The sequence below is a fragment of the Lynx canadensis genome, chromosome D4 (genome assembly GCF_007474595.2).
Source record: "Lynx canadensis isolate LIC74 chromosome D4, mLynCan4.pri.v2, whole genome shotgun sequence".
Classification (NCBI taxonomy): domain Eukaryota; kingdom Metazoa; phylum Chordata; class Mammalia; order Carnivora; family Felidae; genus Lynx; species Lynx canadensis.
Genome location: NC_044315.2, coordinates 84,692,300 through 84,720,206, shown reverse-complemented (window position 1 = coordinate 84,720,206; position 27,907 = coordinate 84,692,300). Strand labels below are relative to the sequence as shown.

The 27,907-nt window shown below is 39.4% G+C and overlaps 1 protein-coding gene across 2 annotated transcripts in view; it reads right to left on the bottom strand.

Moving 5' to 3' along the window:
• The window catches only part of PBX3 (PBX homeobox 3), a 221,437-nt gene that overhangs the window by 5,718 nt on the left and 187,812 nt on the right, over window positions 1-27,907 (bottom strand). For both annotated transcript variants that reach the window (XM_030293354.1, XM_030293355.1), the window contains exon 6: window positions 1,105-1,270. In XM_030293354.1, the coding sequence (XP_030149214.1) occupies window positions 1,105-1,270 (166 nt within the window). The remainder of the gene's footprint in view (window positions 1-1,104; window positions 1,271-27,907) is intronic.

Below are 27,907 nucleotides of genomic sequence, written 5' to 3'. Positions count from 1 at the left end.
ACTCCAAAGAGTTAGGTCCTGGGATTCATTTTGCAGCTAGGAAAGTCTTACCAGTGGGGAAGCCCAAATAGGAAACAAAGAGGAAATCAAAGTAAACAGAAAAACACCCAGCAGCTGGTCTGGAACCACCCCCTTGTTTTCATTTATCTCTAGGACTTGGTCATTAAATGAGCCCTTTGTCATCATGAACTGTCATGGCAATTAGAGAATAAAGGTTTTTCTGAAGCTCTTTCTTAGCCATGCCTTCTACCTAACTTTCATCTGTTTATGTTTCCATTAAAAAGAGCTGGAGTGGGGGAGGTTGGGGCAAGAAAGGGGATAGGAGAGAGGGCAGGGGAAAGACAACAAAACAAATAAACAAAAATCCCTCACTTTCTGAACTTTTAAACATATATTAAAAAGATCTGCTTAGAAAAGCCCTTGAATCGCATCTCGAGTCCACCTACTGCACTAGCTACACACCTTTCACTGTTACTCAAGTGCCTTGTAATTTTTAGATGTTTCTAACTCCATCACAAATGTCACATAAACTGTAGCCAAAATGCACCATGATACTGCAGATACGCATCCATGTATCAAGTACTATACCCCTCGCAGCTAACTACCTACCAAGTCGGCACAGGTGCTAAAGAAATGCTAAGAAGGACAGCAGACTGTAGTCTGCAGCTAGATTCAGTGGAAAGCACTGCTCTGCTCCCAACATTCTAGCTTCATTATGCACGGCAACAGATAAACTTCCCACTCGGGCTCTTCCATTCATTCTCTGACAGACCACTGTGGACCTTAAAATGATACATGGGACAATACAGTTAAAATAATTATTAGCGATAGCGCTTTGCATAGTTGCTGAATTCAAAACCACTATTAAGTGTAAAGGTTCCAGAATCTACCAGTAGCGAGTGGCACTCGTTATGAACAGTGGGTTTACAGACTCTGGCCATCCACTCATTCACCCATCCCAAGAATAAGCCCTGATTTTAATATAAATCTTCCATTATAAATTCACTGTGTCCTCAGTCTGGCTCTTGTTTCCTGGCCTGTGGGACAGGGTTTTGTGGCATAAGGCCGCCTGAGCCGAGTCGGGAGCGAGCACCCAGTACGCACCAGAATTTGGCGTGGTGGGCGAATTGGTCTGGTTGTTCTGCACAGCTGCGGCTACTGCGTGCGCGGCGGTCACGGCTGTCTTTGCGGCATAGAGGTTGGCTTCTTCCTGAAACTTGCCGATATTCTTCTTGTACCTGATTCGTTTGTTGCCAAACCAGTTGGATACCTACAAATTGCAAGGACACGAGTGAAGGGGAAGAGAGGTCAAAGGTGGGGGGGAAAGAGTCAAATTTCCAGGAATAACTGTTGGATACCAAGGGGATGCCTTGGGAGACACTCAATTCCTAGCGTGTACTTAATCGCCTCCTGTGGCTAATGCATCATGGTTCTAGGGGCTTGGTTTCTCTTTTCGCAAACTCTCGGAAAGATACCCCTTCTTGGAGTTAGCTGCAGTAACGCTAAAAAGGATGGGAGCGCTGTTCACCGAAAGGATTCAGTGGGTATATACCAGTTAGTATATGAACGATCAGTACCCCCAAAGTAGCTGAAAAAATGAAAGGCAACATTTGTTAAGCTAGGTAAATAATAAATACTTGTGAAGGAATGACTTATTCTTTTTGGCTCTGGAACGATTTTGGCAGTTGGACAGTAGAATCATGTTTGGTCTGCTGAAAAGAGTAACATCAATTAATAATGGATGAAAAATCCCTTTGTCTCCAGTCTTAGAAGGCACTGTGTATCTGCCAAGATGGCTGCTCAGGCACCGCCAGTTAACACACGAGAAGGTCACAACTTGAAAATTCAAGTAATTCCAATAAGGTCAAATGCAAATACGGGGGAGCGGCGCTGATCTCATCAGGTGGAATATACTTCTTTCTTTGGCAAACTACTTATGATGTCAGCCCGTGCAAGTGGAAGAGATTTCCAAAGACGAACTTGGCAACAGGAAGATTTCATCACATTTCACTGACAGCAAAACTTTGGCCCGAGACTCATTGCTCATAGTTACGTGACGTGTTCAGGCACCTGTAGCTGAGCTATGTAAAGAAACTAAAACCCACACAGCAGTTTATAAAAAGGTACCCACCTGCTATATAAAAGGCTCTGACCTCCCTTTTGTTAAAGTAACGGTTTAAAAATACTCTTCATTAACTTCTTAATAATCTGTCAAAGGGGCATGTTGCTGTAGTATCAGGCTGGGTGGGTCACTGTTTTATTCTGAACAGCTATTCAGGGGCCCTGAGGAAAAATAAGGAGCGGCAAGAGCCCTCCAACCCAATTTACACCAGTGGGCATGCTTACTGACCATCTCTGCCAAGTCTTTAATTGCTTTGGAAATAGAATGCTCATTCTTCAACCTGTGGCACTCATCCTTCCAGAAGAAGCCAGAGAACTCTGGTAAGGAAGCCACGGGAGGAAGACAATGCTGGCCTTGCTGCTGCCCACATGCTGTCGCATACTGGGGAATCACCGCGTGCACATATACAAAGGCAGGTGCCCTTACTGAGGACCCATGCGGCAACTGTGAGCATAGGTTCAGCAGACAGAAACAAGCCAAAACTCATCGGGAAGTAAATATGTGACAGATCGGGACTTCCTAGCTGTTTCTGTTCCACTATTATCCCTCCCATGCCTTAAGGACTATATGTATCACTTCCTTCCTTCAGAGCAAATAGTAGTAGTTGTAACTGTCATTCAATGACTCTCTCCTATGTGCCAAGCATTACGCGGAGCCCTCTGAATACATTTTCTCATTCAATCTTAATAATCTCAGGGCTAGGAGGCCAACTGAGGTGGCTACACAGGCATAACACATGCCCCAAATCCCATGGCCTTTTCTCTTTCCTTGTTTGCTCTTTCAGCAGTATCTGACACGCCAGGGTGTGTGTGTGTGCGCGTGTGTGTGTGTGCATGCGCATGTGTGTGTCTTCCCTAAAACTCAGTTCTTGGCCCTCTTCTCTCTTCTCCTTGAGCTATCTTATCCATATTAATGATTTCAATCACTGCCTCTGTGTGATGACTCCCAGATTTCCATCTCTATCCCTAACTTCTATAAAGAATTTCAGTTCTTGATATTTTAAGGACATTTACATATAAAATGTCCTGCCACAGCCTCCAGCTCAAAAGGTCTAAAATGGAATTCATGTGTCCTCTAAACCTGCACCTCCTTCTCTGTTTTCCCTTTGTGTTCAGGGCATCTCCATCTCTTGAAATGTGGTACTTCCTACCTTACAAAGTCCCTGATTCCACCACTGGACGATTCTAATGAATACACAGTTCTGTATTCGGAACCAAGATCTGGTTCCCTCTCGCTTCCAATCACTGGCCTTAAATGGTCCAACACCCAGACGGTCACAATATCAAGGTTCTCAAACAGCCCTGAGCGACTGAACCCCACTAGGTCACTGGCCTTCTCTGCCCTCCCTTCTTTGAGCTCCGAGTGCTTGCAGCAGGAACACATGATCATTGCGTAGGATGTGGTGGCGGGAGGAAGAGCCAGGGGAGTACACAGGTGAGAAGGCAGCGGAGGCCTGGGCCAGGTAGAGCAGTAGTTATCGAGAGGGCAGCTATCATGGGGGAGGAACTGGCAGAATTTGCCCACGGGCCAGCTGTAGAGGTCAAGGGGAGAGGAAGAAGCCAGAGATGATGTCAATGTGGGGCCCAGGCCTCCAGGAACATGGAGACAGATGCTCTGGGAAGATTCCTGCACCAGAAGTCAGCCTCAGTGACTATTAGGACCCATTCCCATTATATGACTCTAAAAACAAAAGTTCTGACTCAAGATTGAAAAAGCAGCATAAAGGGATCCGCTCTGATTATGCCGGTCAAAGTAAGTCCTCTTAGATCCTACCTCATGTTTCACAAGCACATTCTCAGCTCAGGAGGCAGACCTACAGAGCTGGTTTGCAAAAAGCTCCTTCAACATATAATATCACACCAGTTTATCTGAATAAGACTGGCAGGCCTTCGAAAGAGTTAAATATTGAATGTTATCTATCTATGGTGCAAAGGGAGATAGTCCTGGTTGAGAGGGAATTCGGCATTTCTTAAGTATAATTAATGAAAATTCCCCAACTCTGAATTTAGCAACAAAGGCCCATCTTAGAATTCTCCTCTTCTAAACAATTCTCTGCTGGATTCCGTACTTGTAGTTAATATTACCTTGACAATCAGAGAAGCTATAATACATTAATGAAACCTAGCCTGGAAAATCAGATTACAGCTTTATTAACAGTTTCATAATTGAGGAATCTGGGTACCACTGAAGGTCTCATCTCTAGCTATGCAAGAATCCTGTGTTTATGCATACCCCTGGACCAATCAAACAACAGTCATCACTAATAAAGGTTTATTTAATTCTCACAGTAAAATTTTAATATCACCAGCAGCCTGGGGAAGCTTTAGCAAGTGGATTTGCTTGACATCAGATCGTTTCTATTCTGCTAGTCCCAATACTTCTTAATCTTTAATATCAAGGCAATTAAAATTAATGGCCACTCATCCGAAGCTACTGTGGGCAGTGTTTCCTTGACATCAATTGTTTGATGGGATTACCTAGAGGTTAAACTAACAAGCAAGGTTTAATTGGAAGCAATGAAAGAAGCAGTGATCATACGTTATGTTTAACCTGCATAACCACATCTAAATGAATATCTAAAAATGTTAAACTATTTCTCAAATTAAAATATGCACGTCACATTCTGATATCACAGATTTGGGTATTGCAGCAAGCAGCTATTAAGACCATACTGCTGCAACTAAGATCAGTTTAATTAATGCAGAAATCGACACCTAAGTTCAGGAATTTCTTTCACCTTTTAAAAACCAATGGATACAATTAGTTGCAAAAGAATCTCCACCCTCACCCTGTAAGAAGCACTAAAAGCTACAGATCACATGTGTCCTTTCTACACGGTGCTCACAGTGGAGCCAGGCTATACTCACGGGACGCTAAGTGGAGCCGGGCTTGCTCCGTCTCGGAACTGGAATGGTCTGTACGTTGGCCCCAGAATAGAAACACAGGCAGGAAACACAGGCAGGTGGAGAGAAAGGGAATGCACTGTCCCGTACTTCTCTTTTGAGCCATGTATCGAGCGAGGATTCGTGACTCTGCACTGTGCAGAGGGCGAAGGGCCAGGCAAGATTTTAAGATCAATTAAAAATGAGAATTAAAAAAGAGAGAGAATAAACATACGAGTACTTTCCTCCTTCTGTTCATGTTCATTGCTTTCAGCTCCCAGGCCATGAGTCTCTGGCAATTGGGGAAGTGAACAGTGAACATTCTGCAGGCTGCTGGTTTTCAGGAGCCCTTCTGCAAGCCAAGACATGGCCAGAAGAGCTTCTGGTCTCGCCCATTTACTAGCCATGTGTTCGCCTAACTCCATCCAGCAGCAGACTGCCAATCGCTTTTAACAAGTCAAATGTTTTTATATGTGGAATCTAAAAAAAGACAAACTCATAGAATAGTTGGGTATATTAATGATTTGGCCCATGGTAATTAGCTGAAGACTGTTAGTTAGCAATGGCTAGCACCCATGTGTCGCCAGTGAAGGAACAAGAGATCCAGACTAGACAAATTGCCCGAAACCACACAGCAAAGTGTGACAGATCCAGATCCAGATTTCAACACCACTTTTCCCCAATTGATTTTTCCCCATCAAGTTTTTCCTTTTTTATATCAATTGAGGTATTTACTGAGTATCTCTTATGGTCAGTACTACCCTACGTGTCATGAGGAGATAAAAGAATAAATAAACATGTACCTGTACCTGCCTAGAATTTGCAATCTGATTATAAAACAATGCTAGACACACGAAACAATTAGCGAAAACTGTTTCGCTAATGTCAGCTGCTACCTCCCTCTTCGTACTAACTTAACTCCCTTTTCCCCTCTCAACCTCTAAACCCCTCTGTTGTGGTGAGACAGGAAGGAGCAACTGTTCTAAAGGAAAGGAGGAAAGGAGATCCAAGGAGTGTTTCTGGAAGATGTGACATCTGAGTGGAGGCCTAACAAGAGAGGAACATTCCCCCTGGGGAGAATGAAGGCACAGAGAGAGCAGGGGAAGGCATGGGTACCAGGATGGGCACCAGTTACGACATGTGAAGGACCAGCAGGCTCTGGCTAAGGAACAGGACAGGGGAGAGTGTTCTAGGCAAGGGAAAGCCTGAAGAGGCACCCTCACACCTCCCCTCTGCAAGGCTGCACTGACTGGAGAAGTGGAAGGAAGACAAAGGCAGAGCCTTCTAGGAAGTATACTGGGGGATGGGGTCAGAGGGGGCCACCTGAGGCCAGGTAAGGCAGCCTTCTCAGACAGGTGCCTGTCCTGTGTCAGTGGACTGCACGCTTTTTACTGGAATAGTCCCTAAAGAAATTTTGAATAATCAGGTACCCACTCACACATATTTTGTCCTTTGCACATTTTTTAAGTTGGCATCTACTATTTTTCATTATAAGTTTATAGTTATAAACAATGTTATTTCAGTATGTCATAAATGTTGACATTTTAAAATAAAACTGTAACACAATTCTTTAAAATGTATCCAACCGAATTTAAATAGCAAAGCAATTTGATACCCAGTATCCATTTTAAAAATACATAAACTTGCTTTTCTTTAACAGTCAAAAATTTTGCATCCCGTTTTGTCCTTAGAAGTGTATTTCCATTACATTTTCCTCCCATATTATCCTAATGCAATATACTTTTATGCTCTACAAAAGAAATACATGGAAATTGAAAATTTTACACTGTTTTTATCTCCTGTAATTATAAGGCTCTCCATGTTTCATACATCTTTCTGGATTAAGCTATCATTACAATTAGTCTAAAACTGATCAAAGCAATACAGACTTATTTTAATAAAAGTACTTACTTTGACCATCAAAAGTAACTTTTAAAAAAATCATTCATGTACTTCTTAATCAGAGGGGTGCAGGGTTATAAAGGGCTGGTAGAAGGGGGTTTGGTCATCAAACTTTCACACAACCCTTTGGTGGCACTGGGGAGGGTCTCACACTTTGGGGCAATGGGCCATCATATAAGGTGGGGGGATTCCTTTCACAAAGTGGAAAAATGGCAAGTGATAAAGCAGAGGAAGGAAAAAACCCACACGTCGCTTCCACAACAGCCGCTTTCTGAGGCTCACGGATTTCAGGCAAGAATATATACATACATGTGGAAAGCTGGCCGGGGAAAACCTTACAACTGCGCCCTAGTAACCTCTGGAAAATCTTTTGCTACTTTGTGGACCATGTATGTATACCCTAGTTTGAGACTGTTGCCTTAAGTAAACAGGCTAACTCTGGTTACAGTTTAACTTCTTTGTGTGAGTACTTGGTGGAAGTCCCCTCACCGGCTGTGCCTAGGAAAGACCTCTGGCTATAAAAAAGGGGCTCATTCAGGCAACTGTTGTTATGTGTCTCTATGACCTTTTGCAGCTCTACAAAGAACAAATTTGTCAGCTCCAGGAAATAAAAAACATTTTTTAAAGTGTATATATATATATATATATATATATATATATATATATATTCATTCATTCATTTCTTTATTTAGAGGGAGGAGAGACAGCGCATGCACATGCATTGGGAAGGGGCAGAGACAGAGAGAGGGATAGAATCCCAAGCAGGCTCTGGTCTGTCAGCACAGAGTCCGATGCAGGGCTGGATCTCACCAACCATGAGATCATGACTCGAGCCGAAATCAAGAGTCGGATACTTAACCGACTGAGCCACTCAGGTGTCCCGGAAGTCAAAAACATTCAGATTAAAGAAGTAAAGCTAGGTAGATAGATATGGTTTACTTATTATGTAGCATAACCATTCTGGAGAGTAAGCCATCACTATGCATATACCCTTTGCATCAGCATTACTAAGAAGTTATCTTAGTAGGGCCTGTCTACTAAGAAGTTATCTTGAGGAAATATTTAGAGATACATGTGCAAAGTGATTCACGGCAGTCTTGCTTATGCTAGTAAAAAATAGATTAATTTATAGCACATCTGTGTATTGGAATATGATCATTGATTAAAAATCATGTTAAGGAAGAACATTTAGCGACACAGGGAAATATTCACAATATATTATAAAGAGAAGGAAAGGGCATTTTTTTTTTCGTTTCACACAGCATGAGATTTTTGGGGGATAAAAATATTCACAGATATACAGAGGTATGTGTGTGCACACACACACACACATACACAGGAAAAAAGTACAAGGACCCACATACCAACCAATATGTGATTATCTTTTAGAGTGGATTTATAAGCGGGGCACCTGGGTGGCTCAGTCAGTTAAGCGTTCGACTTCGGCTCGGGTCATTATCTCGCGGTCCATGAGTTCAAGCCCCACTTTGGGCTCTGTGCTGACAGCTCAGAGCCTGGAGCCTGTTTCGGATTCTGTGTCTCCCTCTCTCTGACCCTCCCCCGTTCATGCTCTGTCTCTCTCTGTCTCAAAAATAAACATTAAAAAAATTTTTTTAAATGTTTACAGTGGATTTATAAGCAATTTCTATGTGTTTTTCTGTGTTTTTTTCCAATATTATCCAAATTGATTTCAGATAGGCAGGTATTGGTTATTTTTTTTTTAGTTAGAAAAATGTATTTTACAATGAAAAAAGGGAACCAATCTGCTTCTTAAAAATATCAGTTAGAAGTTATTTAACAATCACTAAGAGTGCACATACCGGGCCCTGTGTTGGCCCACACAACTACAGGAGGCAACAACAATTCCATTCCTGTGATCTATCTGGAGGACAAGGTTGGAGCTTGGCAGGTCCAAGGATTCTTGAAATAATTAAAATCAGACACTTTGTAAATTTCACGCCATTAAAATTTCCCAGACTGCTTTGAAAACTCCATGTTCAAATTATAAAGCTAAACCACCTACAAAGTCTCTATAGTCACTGCAAGCCAGTTTATTAATTAGCATTAACTGTATCTTACATTTCACATTCTATCACTACATTTATCATTTTAAAAACAATGTTAAATAAAAGAGAAAAATTATTACTTCAAGACTGAATCTGCAGGAAGCAGGAATGGAGAACTTTAGAGTTCATCTTTAGTTTTGCTTCCGTGCATCAAATACATTAGGGAGAGGATCGGCACTTGTTTGGAAAAGTAGCAGCTGACACTAAAACATCATTACTGAAATTAGGAAACTGAAAATTTATGAAGCACAAATCTTAGAAAAATTTGCCATTGTGTTTCCCCTGTTTACTTGTGATGCATACTTTATGTTCTGTGCCTAATTAAATGCAACAGATTATGAAATGTTGAAATGCCAAGTCTTGTATAATGGAACATGTAGCATATTTACATGGTAAACAATCTTACCTCTAATAAATAGTTTTTCCCTAATCAATATGTTTTCGTCCCCATTATGTGATTCAATGTGAAATGAGGGATGGAAGCCAGATAACTGTTCAATTTTTAAAGTGAATGGTGTTAATAAGCTAAATCTCATTCCACTCCTCTCCTTCCCAGGGGTGCACAGTCAAGTTTATGTAAGGGCAGAAAGGCTGGACACACTGTAGATAACCATATGTGTGCATTCCCTTGAGAACCCAGAGGGCAGCTGCAGCAAGGGCTTGACAGCCAGACAGACCTGTGTGTGCAGCCCAGCGTTGTGATTTTCTAGCCGTTGTTGGCTTTGTCGTGCCATCTAAGGTCCTCCTCTCCTAGTCTGCAAGATGGGATAACAATACCTACTCCTCAGCGGGCTGCGCGAAAATTAAATGAGAGAACGTGTTAAAATACACAGGACTGTGCCCGGGATGTACTAGGCACCCAGTAAATGTTATCTTTCTCTTTTCTTAAACAAGCAACACGAGCAACAACAACAAAAGCTTCTGCTGGCTTTGCTTGCTTCCTGAGGTCACTGAGGTCAGGTCACCCTCTTCACATGAGCGTTGGATGCTGGGAGAGAGGGTCCAGGCTCCCAGTGCTGGGGGAGGGAGGGTACTGGCAACAGGGAAGAGGCAGCAGTGAGAGAAGGGAAAAGGGGGTGTTCCCCTGGATAATGGAGCATAATCAACTTCCTACTAGAGGTGGGTAACACCCAGACCGAGGGCTACAAGCTGCCACACACCTCCGGGCGGCCATTGTGCACAAACAGCGGACAGTAACAACCTCTGTCTCCTCGCCTCTCCTCCCTCCTGTCCCATCGTAACCACTTGCAAGACAAAGCACCGGACCTAGAATTTGTGGAAACCTGGTTTTGGATCCTACTGGCACCTCTGTTTATGACAGCAGCCATTAAGAAGAGCTCATTATTACATGCATTATCTCATTTAGCCCTCTCAAAGACCCAGTTTTACTGATTTAAAAACTGAGGTCAGAAAGTGTATGTAACTTGCCTGAGGTCACACAGTCTTTCTTGTTCTTTTTCCACTGTCTTATCTAATAAGATCGGTCTTTTCTTAGTGCTCTTCATGAATTGTTTATTCCATTTTACTTCTTTTCCATTGGCTAGGGCTACAAGAGTATATTCTACCTTGTCAGTGCAAAGTATTCTGGCTCCTTTACGGTTCAAATGTGGTTGAGCCCAAAAATCCAAACCATTTTTTTTTCTTTTTAGAAAGTAAGTTCCAAATTCCTAACAACGGACTTGAAAACCAACTTTTGAAACACAACCTACTTCTGATGGGAGAAGTGAACAAATAGAAATTCAGTTTCCAGAGGATTTGAAATAATTTAAAACAGACTCACTTGTCAAGTACTGTATTTTTTTTTTTATTTGAGGCTGTGAAAAATTTTTATTGCCATAATGTACTGACACCCTTACAGTTTGGCTTTGCCCTTTCTACTCTATGCATGATAGACTGATAACTGCTCATGACATTCACAAAGAGGCTCATGTGCAAAAGTATATAAAACGTCAGCCTCGCGGCCACAGTACACAGAGAACAGATGACACCGTTCATCTCCCTAAAACATGTGCTGCAGGGTGACTCTAAATTACCATGGAAGATGTTTCAGTTAAAGATTTTTTTTTTCTTTAAAATTACTTCTCTCATTAAAAAAATAAAAATAAAAATGTGTTAGGTGTACAACTGAATAGATTCTATGGAAAGCCTGACAGATTTTGAAGCACTGACATCACGAGGGCGGAAGTCCCTCCTGCCAGCTGCACTTAAAGGTAGGGCCATCTACCAGGCAACACATCAGCATCCCAGATCAAAACTCGAGAGCACTTCTTAAACAATAATGAACCAGACTTTTTGTCCGGGTAAGTTTCATGTAACAGAAAACATCAAAATTTATTTATTGAGTGTCCTATGTAAAGAAGCCCTACAGTTAAGTCTTTTATTTCATGGAAACCCTTATTTATTCATTTATTTGACCACCACTCCCTACTAAATACACACCCTAGTTTCCCTTTCTTTCTAAAGATCTAAATTATTCATTGGATTTATTGAAAATGGTAATACCTATCCTCAAAAACCTTTCAACATACCTAATTAGTTCTCACTGACAATGAATCACATGCATTTTTAGAATAAAGAATACACCAAGGATAGGTCTAGTCAGAGACTAGGAATTTAGACACAACCCTACTCACCCTGGTGCCTCTTTGGCTGTCTCCTTTGTGGAGCCTATGAAAACCTAGGGGCTGGAGGCGGCTAGCACACTACTAGCTCGCCAAAGGCTGGACTTTCTTCTGGAACCTTGACAAGGCTTTGTATGCACCACATATCGAGTAGGAAAACTCTGGTCGAATGGGTGGCAAATTGGCATTTATTGAGCACTCGTGATATACCAAGCCCTGTACTAGGCATTCTACATATAGGATCTCACTTAGCCCTCAAACCTCTGAAGAGATTATTACCATCTTAAATTTACAGTTCAAACAACGGAGACTTCAGGTTAGATAATTTGCTCATGGTCACAGCACTATTTAATAGTGGGGGAGTGGAATACGAGTGGCTTTTCTGCACCTTTCTGCACGGAATGTACAGCCGGTTGGGAGTTCGAGTGCCAATTTCTCAAACACAGTGGACATGAAAGGATGGCACCACTTCTCAAATAGAACATAAATAACAAAACTTAGCTTTGGTAAAGAATCTGGTGTACCTATAGGGCAATGGTCTAAATATCAAACTTTAGAAAGTCAAGGAGAAAACAAAACAAAACAAAACTAGTCACACTACTTTAAAACTTCTCTCCCTTGATCTTTGATCCAGTCACCTGATAAGATCCCAGTGGGGGTGACCCAATTAGTTCTTTTACCCTCTTTTATTCAAGTCACAAGTCCAGGCTGTTGGCTGACTCTGCCAATAATTCTACCTTTTGGCTCATCACTGGCCAGATCATTCCACACACATAGCAAGAGTGCCTGGCAGACACTGTGTTCCCCCAAAGCAGTCCCTGACCATCACCTTTGACCTCCCAAATCCAGGCTTACCCTCACCATCATTTGGTTCAGGACCGTATGTCCTCTTGTAATAACAACAGGTGTAACATTCATACAGGGCTTCTTAAGTGCCAAACACTATTCTAACCACACAATATATATGAACTCATTAAATCTGCGTAACAATCCAATGAGGCAAGTTCTATTATTTCCCCTATTTTATGTATATGAAAACTGAGGCACAAAGAATTTTGAAAGAAAGAAAAGAAAGGAAGGAAGGAAGGAAGGAAGGAAGGAAGGAAGGAAGGAAGGAAGGGAAGGAGGGAGGAAGATAGATTTTAGTTCAGGTCATAATCCCAGGGTAGTAGGATCGAGCCCTGTGTCAGGCTCCACTCTGATCATGAAGCCTGCTCAAAGATTCTTTCTCTCTCTCCCCCTCTGTTCCTCTTCCCTGCTAGCACATGCTTTCTTTTACTCTCTCTCTAAAATAAAGAAGAAGGAAGGAAGGAAGGAAGGAAGGAAGGAAGGAAGGAAGGAAGGAAGGAAGGAAGGAAGAAAAAAGTTAGTACATACAGTTGGTTCAGAATGAATATCTGAAAAGAACATGTATGTTAAGAAACATTACAAAGAATATCTAAGGCACATTAATTGCCTTTGGGGAGTAGGACTAAGAGTTTGAGGGAGAAGGGAAACTTTTGAAAGAAACAACTTTTGGGTTTGTTGAGCTCTACTGTATGGTTTTTAAGAACTTTTATTAATTTCTGCACTTATCTTCACTATTTCCTTCTTTCCACTTTTTTGGTTTAACTTAGTGTCTTTTAATACCTTGAGATAGATCCTTAACTCACTGATTTTCAGCCTCCCCACTTTATATACATACATAAAACATACACACCTTATATATAATTAATATATATAATTATATATTATAAATAATATATACAAGTATACATTAAATAATACTATATATATAATACCTATGCTATACATAAAAAACATATACCTAAAGCTATACATTTCCTTTTAAGCATGGGTTTAGCCATATCCCATGAATTTTGAAAGGAGCATTTTCATTATCATCCAGTTAAAATATTTTGCAATTTTCACTGTGGTCTCATTAGCCCATGAGAATATTAAGAAACATATTGCCTTATTTTCAAACATGAGAATTTCTAGTTATATTTTTGTTATTGAGTTGTAGTTTAATTCCACTGTACTCAGAAAACAAACTCTGTTTTCAATTATTTAAAATTTATTGAGAGGTGCTTGATGGCCCAGAATACATTAACTTTCAAAATGTTCTGCAAGAGCTTAAAAAGACCACGTATTCTGTAATATTAGGTTGTTTGCTAATCACGGTGTTCAAATCTTCCGTATCTGTGCTACTCAAGGTGCGGGTCTAGAACCATCGGCATGAGCATCATTTGGGAGCTGCAAATTATCAGGCCCCATTATAGACTTCAAATTAGAACTGCCAGGAATAAGGCCCAGGTATCTGCACTCCAACAAGCTCTCCAGATTGTAACAGAAAAATCTACAATGATTATGGATTTATCTACTTTTCTTTGAAATTTTTAAAGTTTTTGCTCTATGTTTTTTGAGTTTCTGCTATTTGGTACATACAAATACAGAACTTTTGGGTCAATATTATTTAGTGCCTCTCTTTATCCCTAGTAAAACTTTTTGCCTTACTGTGTTCTTTATCTGATATTAACAAAGAAACACCAATTTTCTTTCGGTTATAATGTTTACATGTTATATCTGTCCCCATACTGTTATTTTCATTCTATGTCCTTATGTTTTAGATGTGCCTCTTTTTTTTTTTTTTTTTTTTTTTAATTTTTTTTTCAACATTTATTTTTTTTTGGGACAGAGAGAGACAGAGCATGAATGGGAGAGGGGCAGAGAGAGAGGGAGACACAGAATCGGAAACAGGCTCCAGGCTCTGAGCCATCAGCCCAGAGCCTGACGCGGGGCTCGAACTCACGGACCGCGAGATCGTGACCTGGCTGAAGTCGGACGCTTAACCGACTGCGCCACCCAGGCGCCCCTAGATGTGCCTCTTAAAGAATACATATAATTAGGTTTCATTTTTATGTCTTACCTGACAATATTTGCCTATTAGAGTACTCAGCTCATTTGAACTTAATGGAATTACTGGTATATTTGGGAATAAACCTATCATCTTACTAAGTGCTTCCTATTTGTCCCACTTAGGATGCTTCCCCCCACCTCCCACCCTTCTTGCTTCTTTTAGATTGCTTCTTTTCTTTCTTCTTCCCTTCCCTTTCTTTCTTTCTTAGAGAGAGAGAGAGAGAGGCAGAGGGGGAGGGGGAGAATCTTAATCAGGCTCTCTCTGGAGCATGGAGCCTGATGCTCAATCTCACAACATGAGATCATGACCTGAGATGAAGTCAAGAGTTGGACATTTAACCAACTGAGCCACCCAGGCACCCCTAGATTACTTATTTTAAAAAAATTATTCCATGTTTCCTTCTTTATAAGTTTGGAAGTTATATATTCTTTAAGTATTCTTTAAGTGACTATCCTAGAGATTACACATTCATGACTCTCAAAGTCTAACTGATACTTTTACAGTAAGTGGTACCTTCATTACCTTTTACGCAAGAGTATTAGAACACTCATCCTCCTCTCATTAAATTATGAGGCATTACTGCTGTATATTTTAATTCCATGCATATTATAAGCTAAAAGGACATTATTATAATTATTTTAAACAATCAATATTCATTTAGATTCACACACATTTTTACCCTTTGCTTTTCTGCTACTTCCTGCATCTCCCACCCACTATCTGGTATCTTTTTTACTTCTTCATGAAGAGTATTTTTTGTACTTCCTTTTGTGAGAAAATGGTACAAATTCTCTCAAAAAAAATTTTTTTTTTACTGAAAACATCTTTATTTCAACTCCATGATCAAAGGACGCTTTTGGCAGATACAGAATTCTAGATTGACATTTAGTTTATCTAAAGGTATCATTCCACTGTATTACAGCTCTATTCTTTTAGTTAAAAAATTAGTTGTTAGTCTAATTGCTCCTTCTGTGAAGGCAATCTTATTCTTCCCTCTGGCTGCTTTTGTTTTGATTGTGTTAAGTGTGGATTCCTATTAATTCATTCTGTATGGGGACTATACTTTTTCAGAATCTAGGGTTTGGAATCTTCCATCAGTGTTGGAAAGTTATCAGCCTTTACTTTTTAAATATTGCTTCTGACCCACTCTTATATTTGCTTCTGGGGCGCCAATTACGTTTATGTTAGACTTCTTACTGTATCTTACTTTCTCCCCCTCTGATTTTCTATCCTATGGTCTCTCCAGTCTTTAGTATGGTTATTTTCTCATGACACATCTTCCCATTCACTAATTCTCCCTTCAACTATGTCTAATCTGTGTTTAAATCCATATACTGAATTCTTACTTTTGGTTACTGTATTTTTGGATCTAAAATTTCCATTTGAACTTTTTTATGGTTTCCAGTTCTCTGACAACATTCTCTATTTGCCTTTTATTTCCTTACATATATTAGGCATAGTTATTTCACAGCCCATACTGGATTCTTTTCTACATTTCTATGGGTCTGTTTCTGTTGTCTGTTGGTTATAGTACATGATGCCATGTCTTCTTGTATGTCTGTTTTTCTGATTGTGTGCCCAATGGTGTATTTGCTTTGTTTACAGAAACAGCTTGAAGCCTAGAATGATGGTATCTTTCTCTACAAAAAGATTATATTTGCTTTATCCAGGCACCCACAAGTACTAGCAATCCAATCTCAAGGACCAAGGTATTTTGAAGAATTACAGTCTCTGTGAGTGTCTATGTACTTCCCAATGCACCCTTGCTAGAGTGCAGCCCTAGCAATCAAGGGAAATAAGGTAGCCTCCCCTGATAGGTCCTAGCCACCTGGAAACCAGTTCCCTACAAAGTTGTCAAAAGTACTGCTTAACCCCTCAGCCTCTTACTCTCTCAGAACTGACAAATGACCCATGGAAAAGTCATTTCCCCTGGCCTTATTTTCTTTTTATCTACAAGTTCCCTGGACAACATCATCCATTCCCAGGGCCTCAACTATGAACTTCAGTGGATGACTCCCAAGCTACATCTTTAACCTTGACCTTTCTCATAGATTATACTTCCAAACTGAACATTTCCCAACTGAGATACTGATGGCAATGCAAACCTGGCACAAACCTTTAATCTCCCCTCCATCAAACAAGCATTTCCTCATGTGTTTCCTGTATCAGATAATAATATCACATCTTCAATTAATTAGGCTAAAAACCTCAGCTATCTTCTAATACTCTTTCCTCCTCACATTCATATCCAACTGTTTACATAATCTCCAAAACAGAAGTTCTACCTCCAAAATGCTTTACAAATCCATCCCTGTTTTCTACTTTCAGTGGCCTTATTTGAATCCTTACCACCTCTTTCCTGGAGTATACCAACAATCTCCTATATAGTCACTCTCATTCTAGTAGGGTTTCTTACTAGTACTTGCAGGTGCCTGGACAAAGCAAATATAATTTTTTTGTAGAGAAAGATACCATCATTCTAGGCTTCAAGCTGTTTCTATAAACAAAGCAAATACACCACTGGGCACACAATTAGAGAAAAACAGACATACAAGAAGACATGGCAACATGTAGTAGAATATAGTGTTGAATGAGACTTCAGTCCAGTCAACATGAGATTCACCATCAGGGGAAAAGCATTAAACAATTCATTACCTACTGCTCAGTTTGGCATCACATATAGTAAAACTGGAACAATTTGTGATCTGGGGAGCCTGGCTGGCTCAGTCAGGGAAGCATGTGACTCTTGAACTCAAGGTCATGAGTTTGAGCCCCACATTGGGTGTAGAGTTTATTTTATTTTATTTTTATTTTATTTAAAAAAAAATTTTTTTTTCAACGTTTATTTATTTTTGGGACAGAGAGAGACAGAGCATGAACGGGGAAGGGGCAGAGAGAGAGGGAGACACAGAGTCGGAAACAGGCTCCAGGCTCTGAGCCATCAGCCCAGAGCCCGACGCGGGGCTCGAACTCACGGACCGCGAGATCGTGACCTGGCTGAAGTCGGACGCTCAACCGACTGTGCCACCCAGGCGCCCCAGGTGTAGAGTTTATTTTAAAGACAAAACAAAATAATTCATTATGTAATTATAATTGTGATAAGTGCCATCAAGGAAAAGTGTAAGAAGCTATGAGAATATACAATGGAGGATATGAACTGTGAATACATGGAAAGCTTTCTTAAAGAACTGACATTTAAAGTGAGCTTTCAAATTAATAAGACTAGTAATTAATAAGATGTTTATGCATTTTTGTAGGGAAGACAGGGTTATTAGGCCATTCCAGATAGCACAAACAGCATAATAATAATTATTATTATATCTTCTCCTTACTCTATGATAGGCACTCTGATAGGTGCTTTACCTATATTATCTCACTGAAACTCCTATAACCTGATGAAGTACATGCTGTTTTAATCCAAAATATACCGATGAGGAAATAAGGCACAGTGAGGTTGAATGACTTGCCCAAAGGTCACAGAACTAATAAGTTGGGGAACCTTCCTAATCCTCTTAGTAGAAAGTAAACTCATCCTTCTACCATATTCCAAAATGGCACCCATATGCCCCTGTGCGCTCCCCCAGGTAACTTTTGTATCCTGGCATTAACATGTTTGTCTGTCTCCCCCAAGAAATCTGACATTTCTGAGGGAGAAGACCTCTAATTCACCTTTGTTTGCCACAGTGCCAAGCACAATGCCTATAATAGGCACTCAGGACCTGTTGAGTACATTTGGAAAATAGCTAGAAAATCCAGACAAATCCTTTTAGCTGGATCAAATTAACTTATTTACATTGTTTGTAGTTTCTACTCTCAAAATCCGTATTCATTTTAGAAAAGTAATATGCTTCCTACATGGCTGAGAGGAGTCAGGAAAGGAGAAGAGAAGCCAAAACACAAGGACAAAGGAAGCCCAAGGGCATCTCTGGAGAGTGCCAGATATCCTGGGTGGGAATATCACAGAGTCAGCATAAGTGAGAAGCCAGCAGGCTTGAACCTGGAGCCTGTTCTGATCTGGTGCCTTTGTTCTTCGGGCTACACTGTGGATCTTCTGTTCACTCCTCCCTCTGTACTCTCTGCACTGTTCTGGGCCCCAAGAGGCTGACCTACATACCCTCAGGTTTCTGGTCAAAGCAAGTCACTGGTGGGAGATGCGAAAAGGGGAGGAAAGTAACGTCAGAGCAATGGCTGCCCTGACTCCCTCCATGTAAAAACGGCTTTACTTAAGGTTTCAGTTACTATCTTTCCAAATACAGCTTCTATGTCTCTGGTGGGTTCTTATAATCCTTCTTTTATCTCTCCAGGGCGAAGGTAGTAACAGAACCAACCATTACTAGCATTACCTTTTGTGGTTTCCCTACACTCTGCCCACACTTCTGTGAATAGTCGCTTTTCAACTCTCCTCGAATTACTCTAATTTGAGTGTGCCATCTGTTTTCTGCTGGGACCCTGACTGATATATTGGCCTACTGGTCTGACAAGCCTCAGAGAAGCAAGGCAATGGAAAGGTGAGATGCAATGATGAGGGACAGGCATGAGGAGAGACTGCCAGGAATACTCAAAGGGAAGAAATAGGCCAAAGAAGGTGAAGGGGATGAAAACTGGATTCTGAAATATGGCTTCTTCTAGGTAGAGGAAAACTCGAAAACCACTACATCTAAGCTGGAAATAGTCTCTATTCTTAGTTTGGGCATTATATCAAACTAGTAGTAAGAGATTTCCTCAAAAAAAGTCAGTTCAAAATAAATATAATACCTGCCTCACTGGAGCAAACTTTAGGTACCACGCTAATCACAGTACGGATTGTTAGCAGAGAAGAAAACAACAACAAATCAGAGGCTTCCGTTTTCTTTAAATCTTGCAGATATATGCTTTATCTGTACTCAGTGTTACAGCATCCTCAAAGCTCCCATCTCTTTACAACCTGCTCCTTTGTTCTTTGCACACTGTTTAATGACGTCTATCTCCACTAGGACATACAAGCAGAACCTTTTATAGAACAGAGGGTCTGTAGCCTTCTTTTAAGACAGAGTGAAAGAACCACTTTAACAAAATAGCTGCCTCTTTCCTTCACCTTGTCTCTAGTTCGCCAATTGCAACCTTACATCCTTACAGTAGAAATCCAGTCCTGCCTTCTGTCTACTTGCCAAAGCAACCGAACAGGCCTTTATAGATAGCTGAAAAAGATACTGTAATCTGAGAGTCATCTTTTTTTTCCCCTGCTCTAATTATTATTTTAGCAGGCTTCTTCTTATTTTAATAGATTTTTTTAATAAGGAAATCTTACTTACAAATTTTAATTAGCTTACTGAATATTCACTGCTTTGGAATAAGTCGTTTAATGAGTAAGGAGACCTCAGGCTACTAACTAGCCTGGAGTGTCTAAAGTAGCTTAGGGGGAAATGACGCAGCCCGAGTGATAAAAGCCAAGGCCTGTGCCTCACAAACCAGGATTCTGCAGCTGGGGCCTCAGAGAGAGAGGAATCACACTGCCTCTTGCAGGAAAAAAAGGTAAAAATCCAGTTTCTTGTTTTTTATTAAGAACCTCTGAGTAAGAACCTCCAGCTCTCCCACTCATAAAGTCTTGTGACTCTTTGTCAAATCACTTAACCTCTCTGGACATCAGTCTCCTCATCTGTAAGGGTTAGGTAATAATTTTTTCCACACTAGACTGTTGTAAAAGTGGGTCCTGTGCACCACTTTAAAAGCTCTAAAATACGTGAGTTGAATGAATGAATGAATGAATCTTAATGTTGCCAATTAACCTCTCTACTATTTCAGGTACTCATCTGTTAAAAAAAAAAAAAATCAATCCTTTCTTTACAGTACATTTCAATTACAGTAGCAATGAAGAAGAAGTGAACATTTTTCATTCTAAAAACACCTAGCAGAGAAAGTAGGGCCAGAGTTATTTAAACTCAAAATTGGAATCAGGAGAACAATGGAGTTTTTTGTGACTTGCTAATTTGAATAATCAATGCAAGTTAGCACTATTTCAAAAAGTAAAAGCATATTAATATCTGCTTCACTAATTAAGTATATGTGACAATTTAAGTATGATTCTCAATGCTTATGACATTTGAAATCATTCCTTCTTTTGTGAATTTTCAGGGTGTTATGTAAAAAAAAGGGGGGGGATCTCCAGCTTACTTAACCAAACCAAGCCTTAAGAAATCAGAGAGGGATAGAGGGGTGCCTGGGTGGCTCAGTCGGTTAAGCATCAGACTCTCGGTTTTGACTCAGGTCATGATCTCATGGTTCGTGGGTTTGAGCCGTGCATCGGGCTCGATGCTGACAGAGCAGGGTCTTCTTGGGATTCATTCTCTCTCTGCTCCTCTCCTGTTCTCCCTGTTTCCCTCAGAATAAATAAATACAATTTTTAAAAAAAGACATCAGAGATTTCAAATTCTGAGCTCAATCTGCAATTCTACATTAAGGATATTTATATTTACAATATATCACCAGAAATTAATGTTAGACTAACATAAACTATAAATTTTTTACTTACCAGTGCCTATTTATACATTACAGTATAGAATGAACTTAAAAAGCTGTAAGATATATTAACTTTATATGTCCAAAACCAAACTCCTGATCTGCCCTTCCACCAAAAAATCTGTTCCTCCTAAATCCTTCCCCATCACACTTAAAGGAAAACTGCACCTTTCTGCTGCTCAAGCCAAAAATGTTTGAGACCTCCTTGACTCTTTCTCTGACATCCTACATTTCATCTATCAGTAAACCCTCTTGGCTGTACCTTCGCAATTACCTGGGATCCAGCCACTTTTCATCACCTTTACTACAAGCATCCTGGTCCAAGCCACCGTCATCTTCTCCCTGGATTATTGCGATGACACCCTAACTGGTGACTGCTTGTCCTTGCCTCCTTCACTCTATTATCAATAAAGCTGCCATGGTGATCCTGTTAAAACTTAAGTCAGATCACGTCACTCCCCAGCTTTCCACTTCACTCAGAGGAAAAGTCCTCCATTACCATGGTGTCTAAGGCCCCCAAACCATTTGGATCTCACAATCTCTCTGACTTGTCTCTGGCGCCTCCTCCCACTTGTTCAGGCAATTTTCCCCTCAGGCCCTTTGCACCTACTGTTCCCTCTGCCTGGAATGTTCTTTGCCTATTAGCCACACGGGTTGTTCATTCTCTCCTTCAATCTTTACCAAAAGATACTCTCTCAGGAGGGGCTTTCTTTACCACCTTATTAAAAATTGCACACTTCACTCCCTGTTCTCTTTCCCTCCTTTATTTGTCTTATCCATACCACCTATCACTGTATTCTAATTTATCATCTCATTTACTTATGTTATCTGTTTGTATTCTCCCAGGAAAATGTAAGCTCAATGAAGGCAGGTTTGCTGTTGATGTGAAAGTAAACTTTTTAGTCAAGTGAAATATATATAAACCAACACAAGGTGTATATATACATCATAAGTAGAGAGCTTGATGCGTTTTCAAAAAGTGAAGACACCCATGAAAGCATTGTTTAGATACAGAAACATCTCCCTTCCCAATCACTGTTCTCCTAAGGGTAACCACTTTTATCCTGACTTTATTTTTTATTTTTTAGAAAAAGAGAGAGAGAGTACAAGCCAGGGAGAGGGGCAGTAGGAGACAGTCCCAAGCAGGCTCCATGCTCAGTACAAAGCCTGACATGGGGCTCGATCCCATGACCCTGGTATCATGACCTGAGCTGAAATCAAGAGTCGGACGCTCAACCAACTGAGCCACCCAGATGCCCCTATCCTGAATTAACACTAAGATCAAGTTTGTTTTTGAACTTTTTTTAAAAGTAGCCTCCATGCCCAATATGGGGCTTGAACTTATGACCCTGAGATCAAGAGTTACATGCTACACCAAATCAGCCAGTCACGTGCCTGTTTTTGAATGTTTTAATAAATGGAATCATATACCAAGTGCCTGACTTCTTTCACTTAGCATTATATAGGTATACATAGTCAAGTTCATACATTCTCACTGCTATAAAATATTCTAAATATACAAAAGTATGCCACATTTATTTACCAATTTTCCTACTGATGGACATTTCCATTGTTTCTAGTTTGGCTAATGGGAATACTGTTGCTAAGGATATTCTTTTACATATCTTTGGTGAACATATGTACATACTTCTGTCAGGTAGGGCAGGCGGTTTTGCCTGTTAAGTTCACAGACATCTCTTCCATTCCCAGTATAGTATCTGGTACATAATAGGTATTCCAATTGATTTTTTTGTTAGCAAATGAATGGAAATACTTTTAAATATTCTGTTATTTGGGTATAATAATTCACATAAAACTTCCTTCATATATATACACACACATATAGATACATACATATAATATATATACATATCTACATATGTATATATATTATATGTATGTATCTATATATATATGTTTATAAAGGATAAAAATTATAATCATTTAAAATTTTTATCATTGAAGTATAGTTGGCATAAAACATTATATTAGTTTCAGGTATACAACACAATGATTCAACAATTCTATACATTACTCAACACTCACCACCGTACATTATTATAAAATTATTCACTCTCTTCTTTTTGCTGAACTTTTCACCTCTGTGACTTCTTATTTTATTACTGGAGGTATGTACACCTTTTAATCCTTTTCACCTATTTTTCCCATCCCCCTATCTTCCTCTTTTCTGGCAACCACCAGTTTGTTCTCTGTGCTTAGAAGTTGTTTCTGGCACAAAAAACCATAAAATACCTAGGAATAAATCTAACCAAAGAGGTGGAAAATCTATGTGCTGAAAACTATAGAAAGCTTATGGAAGAAACTGAAGACACAAAAGAATGGAAAAAGATTCCCTGCTCCTGGATAGGAAGAACAAATATTGTTAAAATGTCAATGCTACCCAAAGCAATCCACATATTCAATGCAACCCCTATCAAAGTAACACCAGCATTCTTCACAGAGTTAGAACAAATAATCCTAAAATTTGTATGGAACCAGAAAAGACCCCAAATAGCCAAAGCGATCTTGAAAAAGAAAACCAAAGCAGGAGGCATTACAATCCCAGACTTCAAGCTATACTACCAAAGCTGTAATCATCAAGACAGTATGGTACTGGCACAAGAACAGACACTCAGATCAATGGAACAGAATAGAGAACCCAGAAATGGACCCATGAACGTATGGGCAACTAATCTTTGACAAAGCAGGAAAGAATATCCAATGGAATAAAGACAGTCTCTTCAGCAAGTGGTGCTGGGAAAACTGGACGGCGACATGCAGAAGAATGAACCTGGACCACTTTCTTACACCATACACAAAAATAAACTCAAAATGGATGAAAGACCTCAATGTAAGACAGGAAGCCATCAAAATCCTTGAGGAGAAAGCAGGCAAAAACCTCTTTGATCTTGGCTGCAGCAACTTCTTACTCACCACGTCTCCAGAGGCAAGGGAAACACAAGCAAAAATGAACTCCTGGGACCTCATCAAAATAAAAAGCTTCTGCACAGCCAACGAAACAATCAGCAAAACTAAAAGGCAACTGACAGAATGGGAGAAGATATTTGCAAATGGCATATCAGATAAAGGGTTAGTATCCAAAATCTATAAAGAACTTATCAAACTCAACACCCAAAAAACAAATAATCCAGTGAAGAAATGGACAAAAGACATGAATAGACACTTCTCCAAAGAAGACATCCAGATGGCCAACTGACACATGAAAACATGCTCAACATCACTTGTCATCAGGGAAATACAAATCAAAACCACACTGAGATACCACCTTACACCTGTCAGAATGGCTAACATTAACAAGTCAGGCAACAACAGATGTTGGTGAGGGTGCGGAGAAAGAGGATCTCTTTTACATTGTTGGTGGGAATGCAAGCTGGCACAGCCACTCTGGAAAATAGTATGGAGGTTCCTCAAAAAACTAAAAATAGAACTACCCTATGACCCAGCAATTGCACTACTAGGCATTTATACAAGGGATACAGGTGTGCTGTTTCAAAGGGACACATGCACCCCCATGTTTGTAGCAGCACTATCGACAATAGCCAAAGGATGGAAAGAGCCCAAATGTCCATCAGTGGATGAATGGATAAAGAAGATGTGGTTTATATATACAATGGAGTATTACTTGGCAATCAAAAAGAATGAAATCTTGCCATTTGCAACTACATGGATGGAACTGGAGGGTATTATGCTAAGTGAAATTAGTCAGAGAAAGACAAAAATCATATGACTTCACTCATATGAGGACTTTAAGAGACAAAACAGTTGAACATAAGGGAAGGGAAACAAAAATAATATAAAAACAGGGAGGGGGATAAAACAGAAGAGACTCATAAATATGGAGAACAAACTGAGGGCTACTGGAGGGGTTGTGGGAGGGGGGATGGGCTAAATGGGTAAGGGGCACTAAGGAATCTACTCCTGAAATCATTGTTGCACTATATGCTAACTAATTTGGATGTAAATTTTAAAAAGTAAAACATTAAATTAAAAAAAAAAGAAATTATTATTTTTTACTTCTTCATTTGTTTTATTTTTTAGATTCCAAGATGTACACATTAAATGTGCATAGATTTTTTTTGTATGCTAATAATACTTCAACAAAAACACTAAAAAAATTTTAAAGCATAAAAATTAATTCCTGTAAATCTTCCACTCAACTTAAATAAACATACAACAATACCACTAAAACTGTGAATATTCTTTCCTAATCCTATTCCACTTAACTGAGGTTTTTTTTTTTTATCATTCCCTTTACTTTCTGTATATTTAATCATGTATGTATGTACTCTAAACAATATGCTGTTTGCTTGGTTTTGAACTTTATATATATACTCTGTAATGTGCCTTTTTCACTCACTATTATGTTTCTAAGATTCACTCACATTGGATATATGTCATTGTACATTATTCTTTTTCACTGCTATATAGTAATCTGTTGTGGGATTATACCACAATAGATTTATCCATTTCCCCACTCAATGGACACTTGTCTTATTTCAAGTTTTTTGCCATTTCAAACAATGTTCTTACAAATGCTCTTACATATTCGCAACTACAAGGATGGAACTAGAGGGTATTATGCTAAGTGAAATTAGTCAGAGAAAGACAAGTATCATATGACTTCATTCATATGAGGGCTTTAAGATACAAAGCAGATGAACATAAGAGAAGGAAAGCAAAAATAATATAAAAACATGGAGGGGGACAAAAACATAAGAGACTCTTAAATATGGAGAACAAACTGAGGGTTACTGGAGGGGTTGTGGGAGAGAAGATGGGCTAAATGGGTAAGAGGCATTAAGGAATCTACTCCTGAAATCACCGTTGCACTATATGCTAACTAACTTGGATGCAAATTAAAAAAATAAATTAAAAAAAAAAAAAGGAAAGGGTAAAAAAAAAAAAACCCAAAAAACAAATGCTCTTACATATGTTTCCTGAAATACATACACAAGAAGTTTTCTAGAACAATTTCACTAAGAGGTAAAATTAAGGATTGATTGAATGGTATATGTATATTTAAATTTATAAGATAATGCCGTAAGGTTTTCAAAGTGGCTATACCAATTTACATTCCTACTAAGAATATTTAAGAGTATCTGCTATTATATATTTTTGCCAACAATGTCCAGACTCGGTATGGTCAAATTTAGGATTTTTTGCCCCAATCCAGGAAATGTAAAATGTTATTTCATTGAAGGTTTTAAATCACATTTTCCTGATTACAAAAAAGGATCTTCTCATATAGTTGACTATTTATATTCTTTCTGTGAAGTCCTTGTTTTTGTCTGTTTTTCAAATATGTTCTTTGTCTTTTTCTTATTAATTTATAGGAATTCCTTATGTATTTTAGATTTTAATCTGACTTATACACTTACAAATATCTTCTTGCAGTCTGTGGGCTGTCTTCACATTTTATTTCTTTATTTTCTTTCATTATTTTTTAAATGTTTATTTATTTTTGAGAGAGAGAGACAGAGTTTGAGCAGAGGAGAGGCAGAGAGGGAGACACAAATCTGAAGCAGGCTCCAGGCTCTGAGCTGTCAGCACAGAGTCCAAAGCGAGGCTCAAACTCACGAACTGGGAGATTATGACCTGAGCCAAAGTCAGACACTTAACCGACGGAGCCACCCAGGTGCCCCTGTCTTCACATTTCAAAAAACATTTTATTTGAAATAATTTCAAGCCTACAAAAAAGGCCACAAAAATAAAAATAGTATAAAGAACATCTGTGTATGCCTTTTAGTCATATTCACCTGTTATTAAACATTTTGCCCCATTTGTTTTATCATTTGTGTTCACTCACGCATGTGCACTTTGTGTTTATACACGTTTATGTGTGTTTATACACACACATATATAAACACACATACACACACACATTTTTTCCTGAACTATTTGAAGGTAAATTATATATATCATGGCTCTTTCTCCCTATGTAAGTAAGTCAGTGTATTCCCTAAGACTAGAGATACTTGCTTAAACAACAATAGAACAATTACATTTTGTAATTTACTGTAATAATTTTAACCCAATAACATTCTTTATGGCATTTCCTCCCCTTCAGTACAAGATCCAGTCTAGGGTCAGGAATTGCATTTACCTGTCATGTCTCTATCCTCTCTTAGTGTGAACCATTTCCATGGCCTTTCTTTGACATTTTTAAAGAATACTACTCCCACCCCCTTTTTTCCCTAACAGAACACTCTTCATTTTGTTTGTCTGATGTTTTCTAGTGATTAGATTCAGACTACATTCTTGGATGAAATACTATACACAATGTCCACTGTCTCTCTTTGGTGATGTTGATTCTAATCACCTGATCCGGGTTTTGTTCCATTTCTCCACTCTATAATTGCCTTTTTTTTTTTTTTTTTTGAAACCCTTACAACTAATAAAGGGCCTATGGAGAGACAATTTAAGACCATTTTCTTCATCAAAATTTCCCCCCAGATTTAATATCTATTGATGATTCCTGCCTGATCCAGTCTTTACTAAAATGGTTGTATCATGTTGATGTTGCACAGTCTTTGATAAACATTTTACCACAAAACTTACCAATCGTTTCCTTTGTTGCTTAAACATTTTATGTCCTTTTTTTTTTTAAAATTTTTTTAACGTTTATTTATTATCGAGAGACAGAGAGACACAGAGCGTGAGCAGGGGAGGGGTAGAGAGAGGGGGAAACACAGAATCCGAAGCAGGCTCCAGGCTCTGAGCTGTCAGCACAGACAGCCCCGACGCGGGGCTCGAACTCACAAACTGCAAGATCATGACCTGAGCTAAAGTCAGCCGCTCAACCAACTGAGCCACCCAGGCGCCCCTTTTATGTCCTTTTTAAGAATTTTTTTTACTATCCTCAAAGTCCTAAAGATATATCCTTACATTTTCTTCTGAAA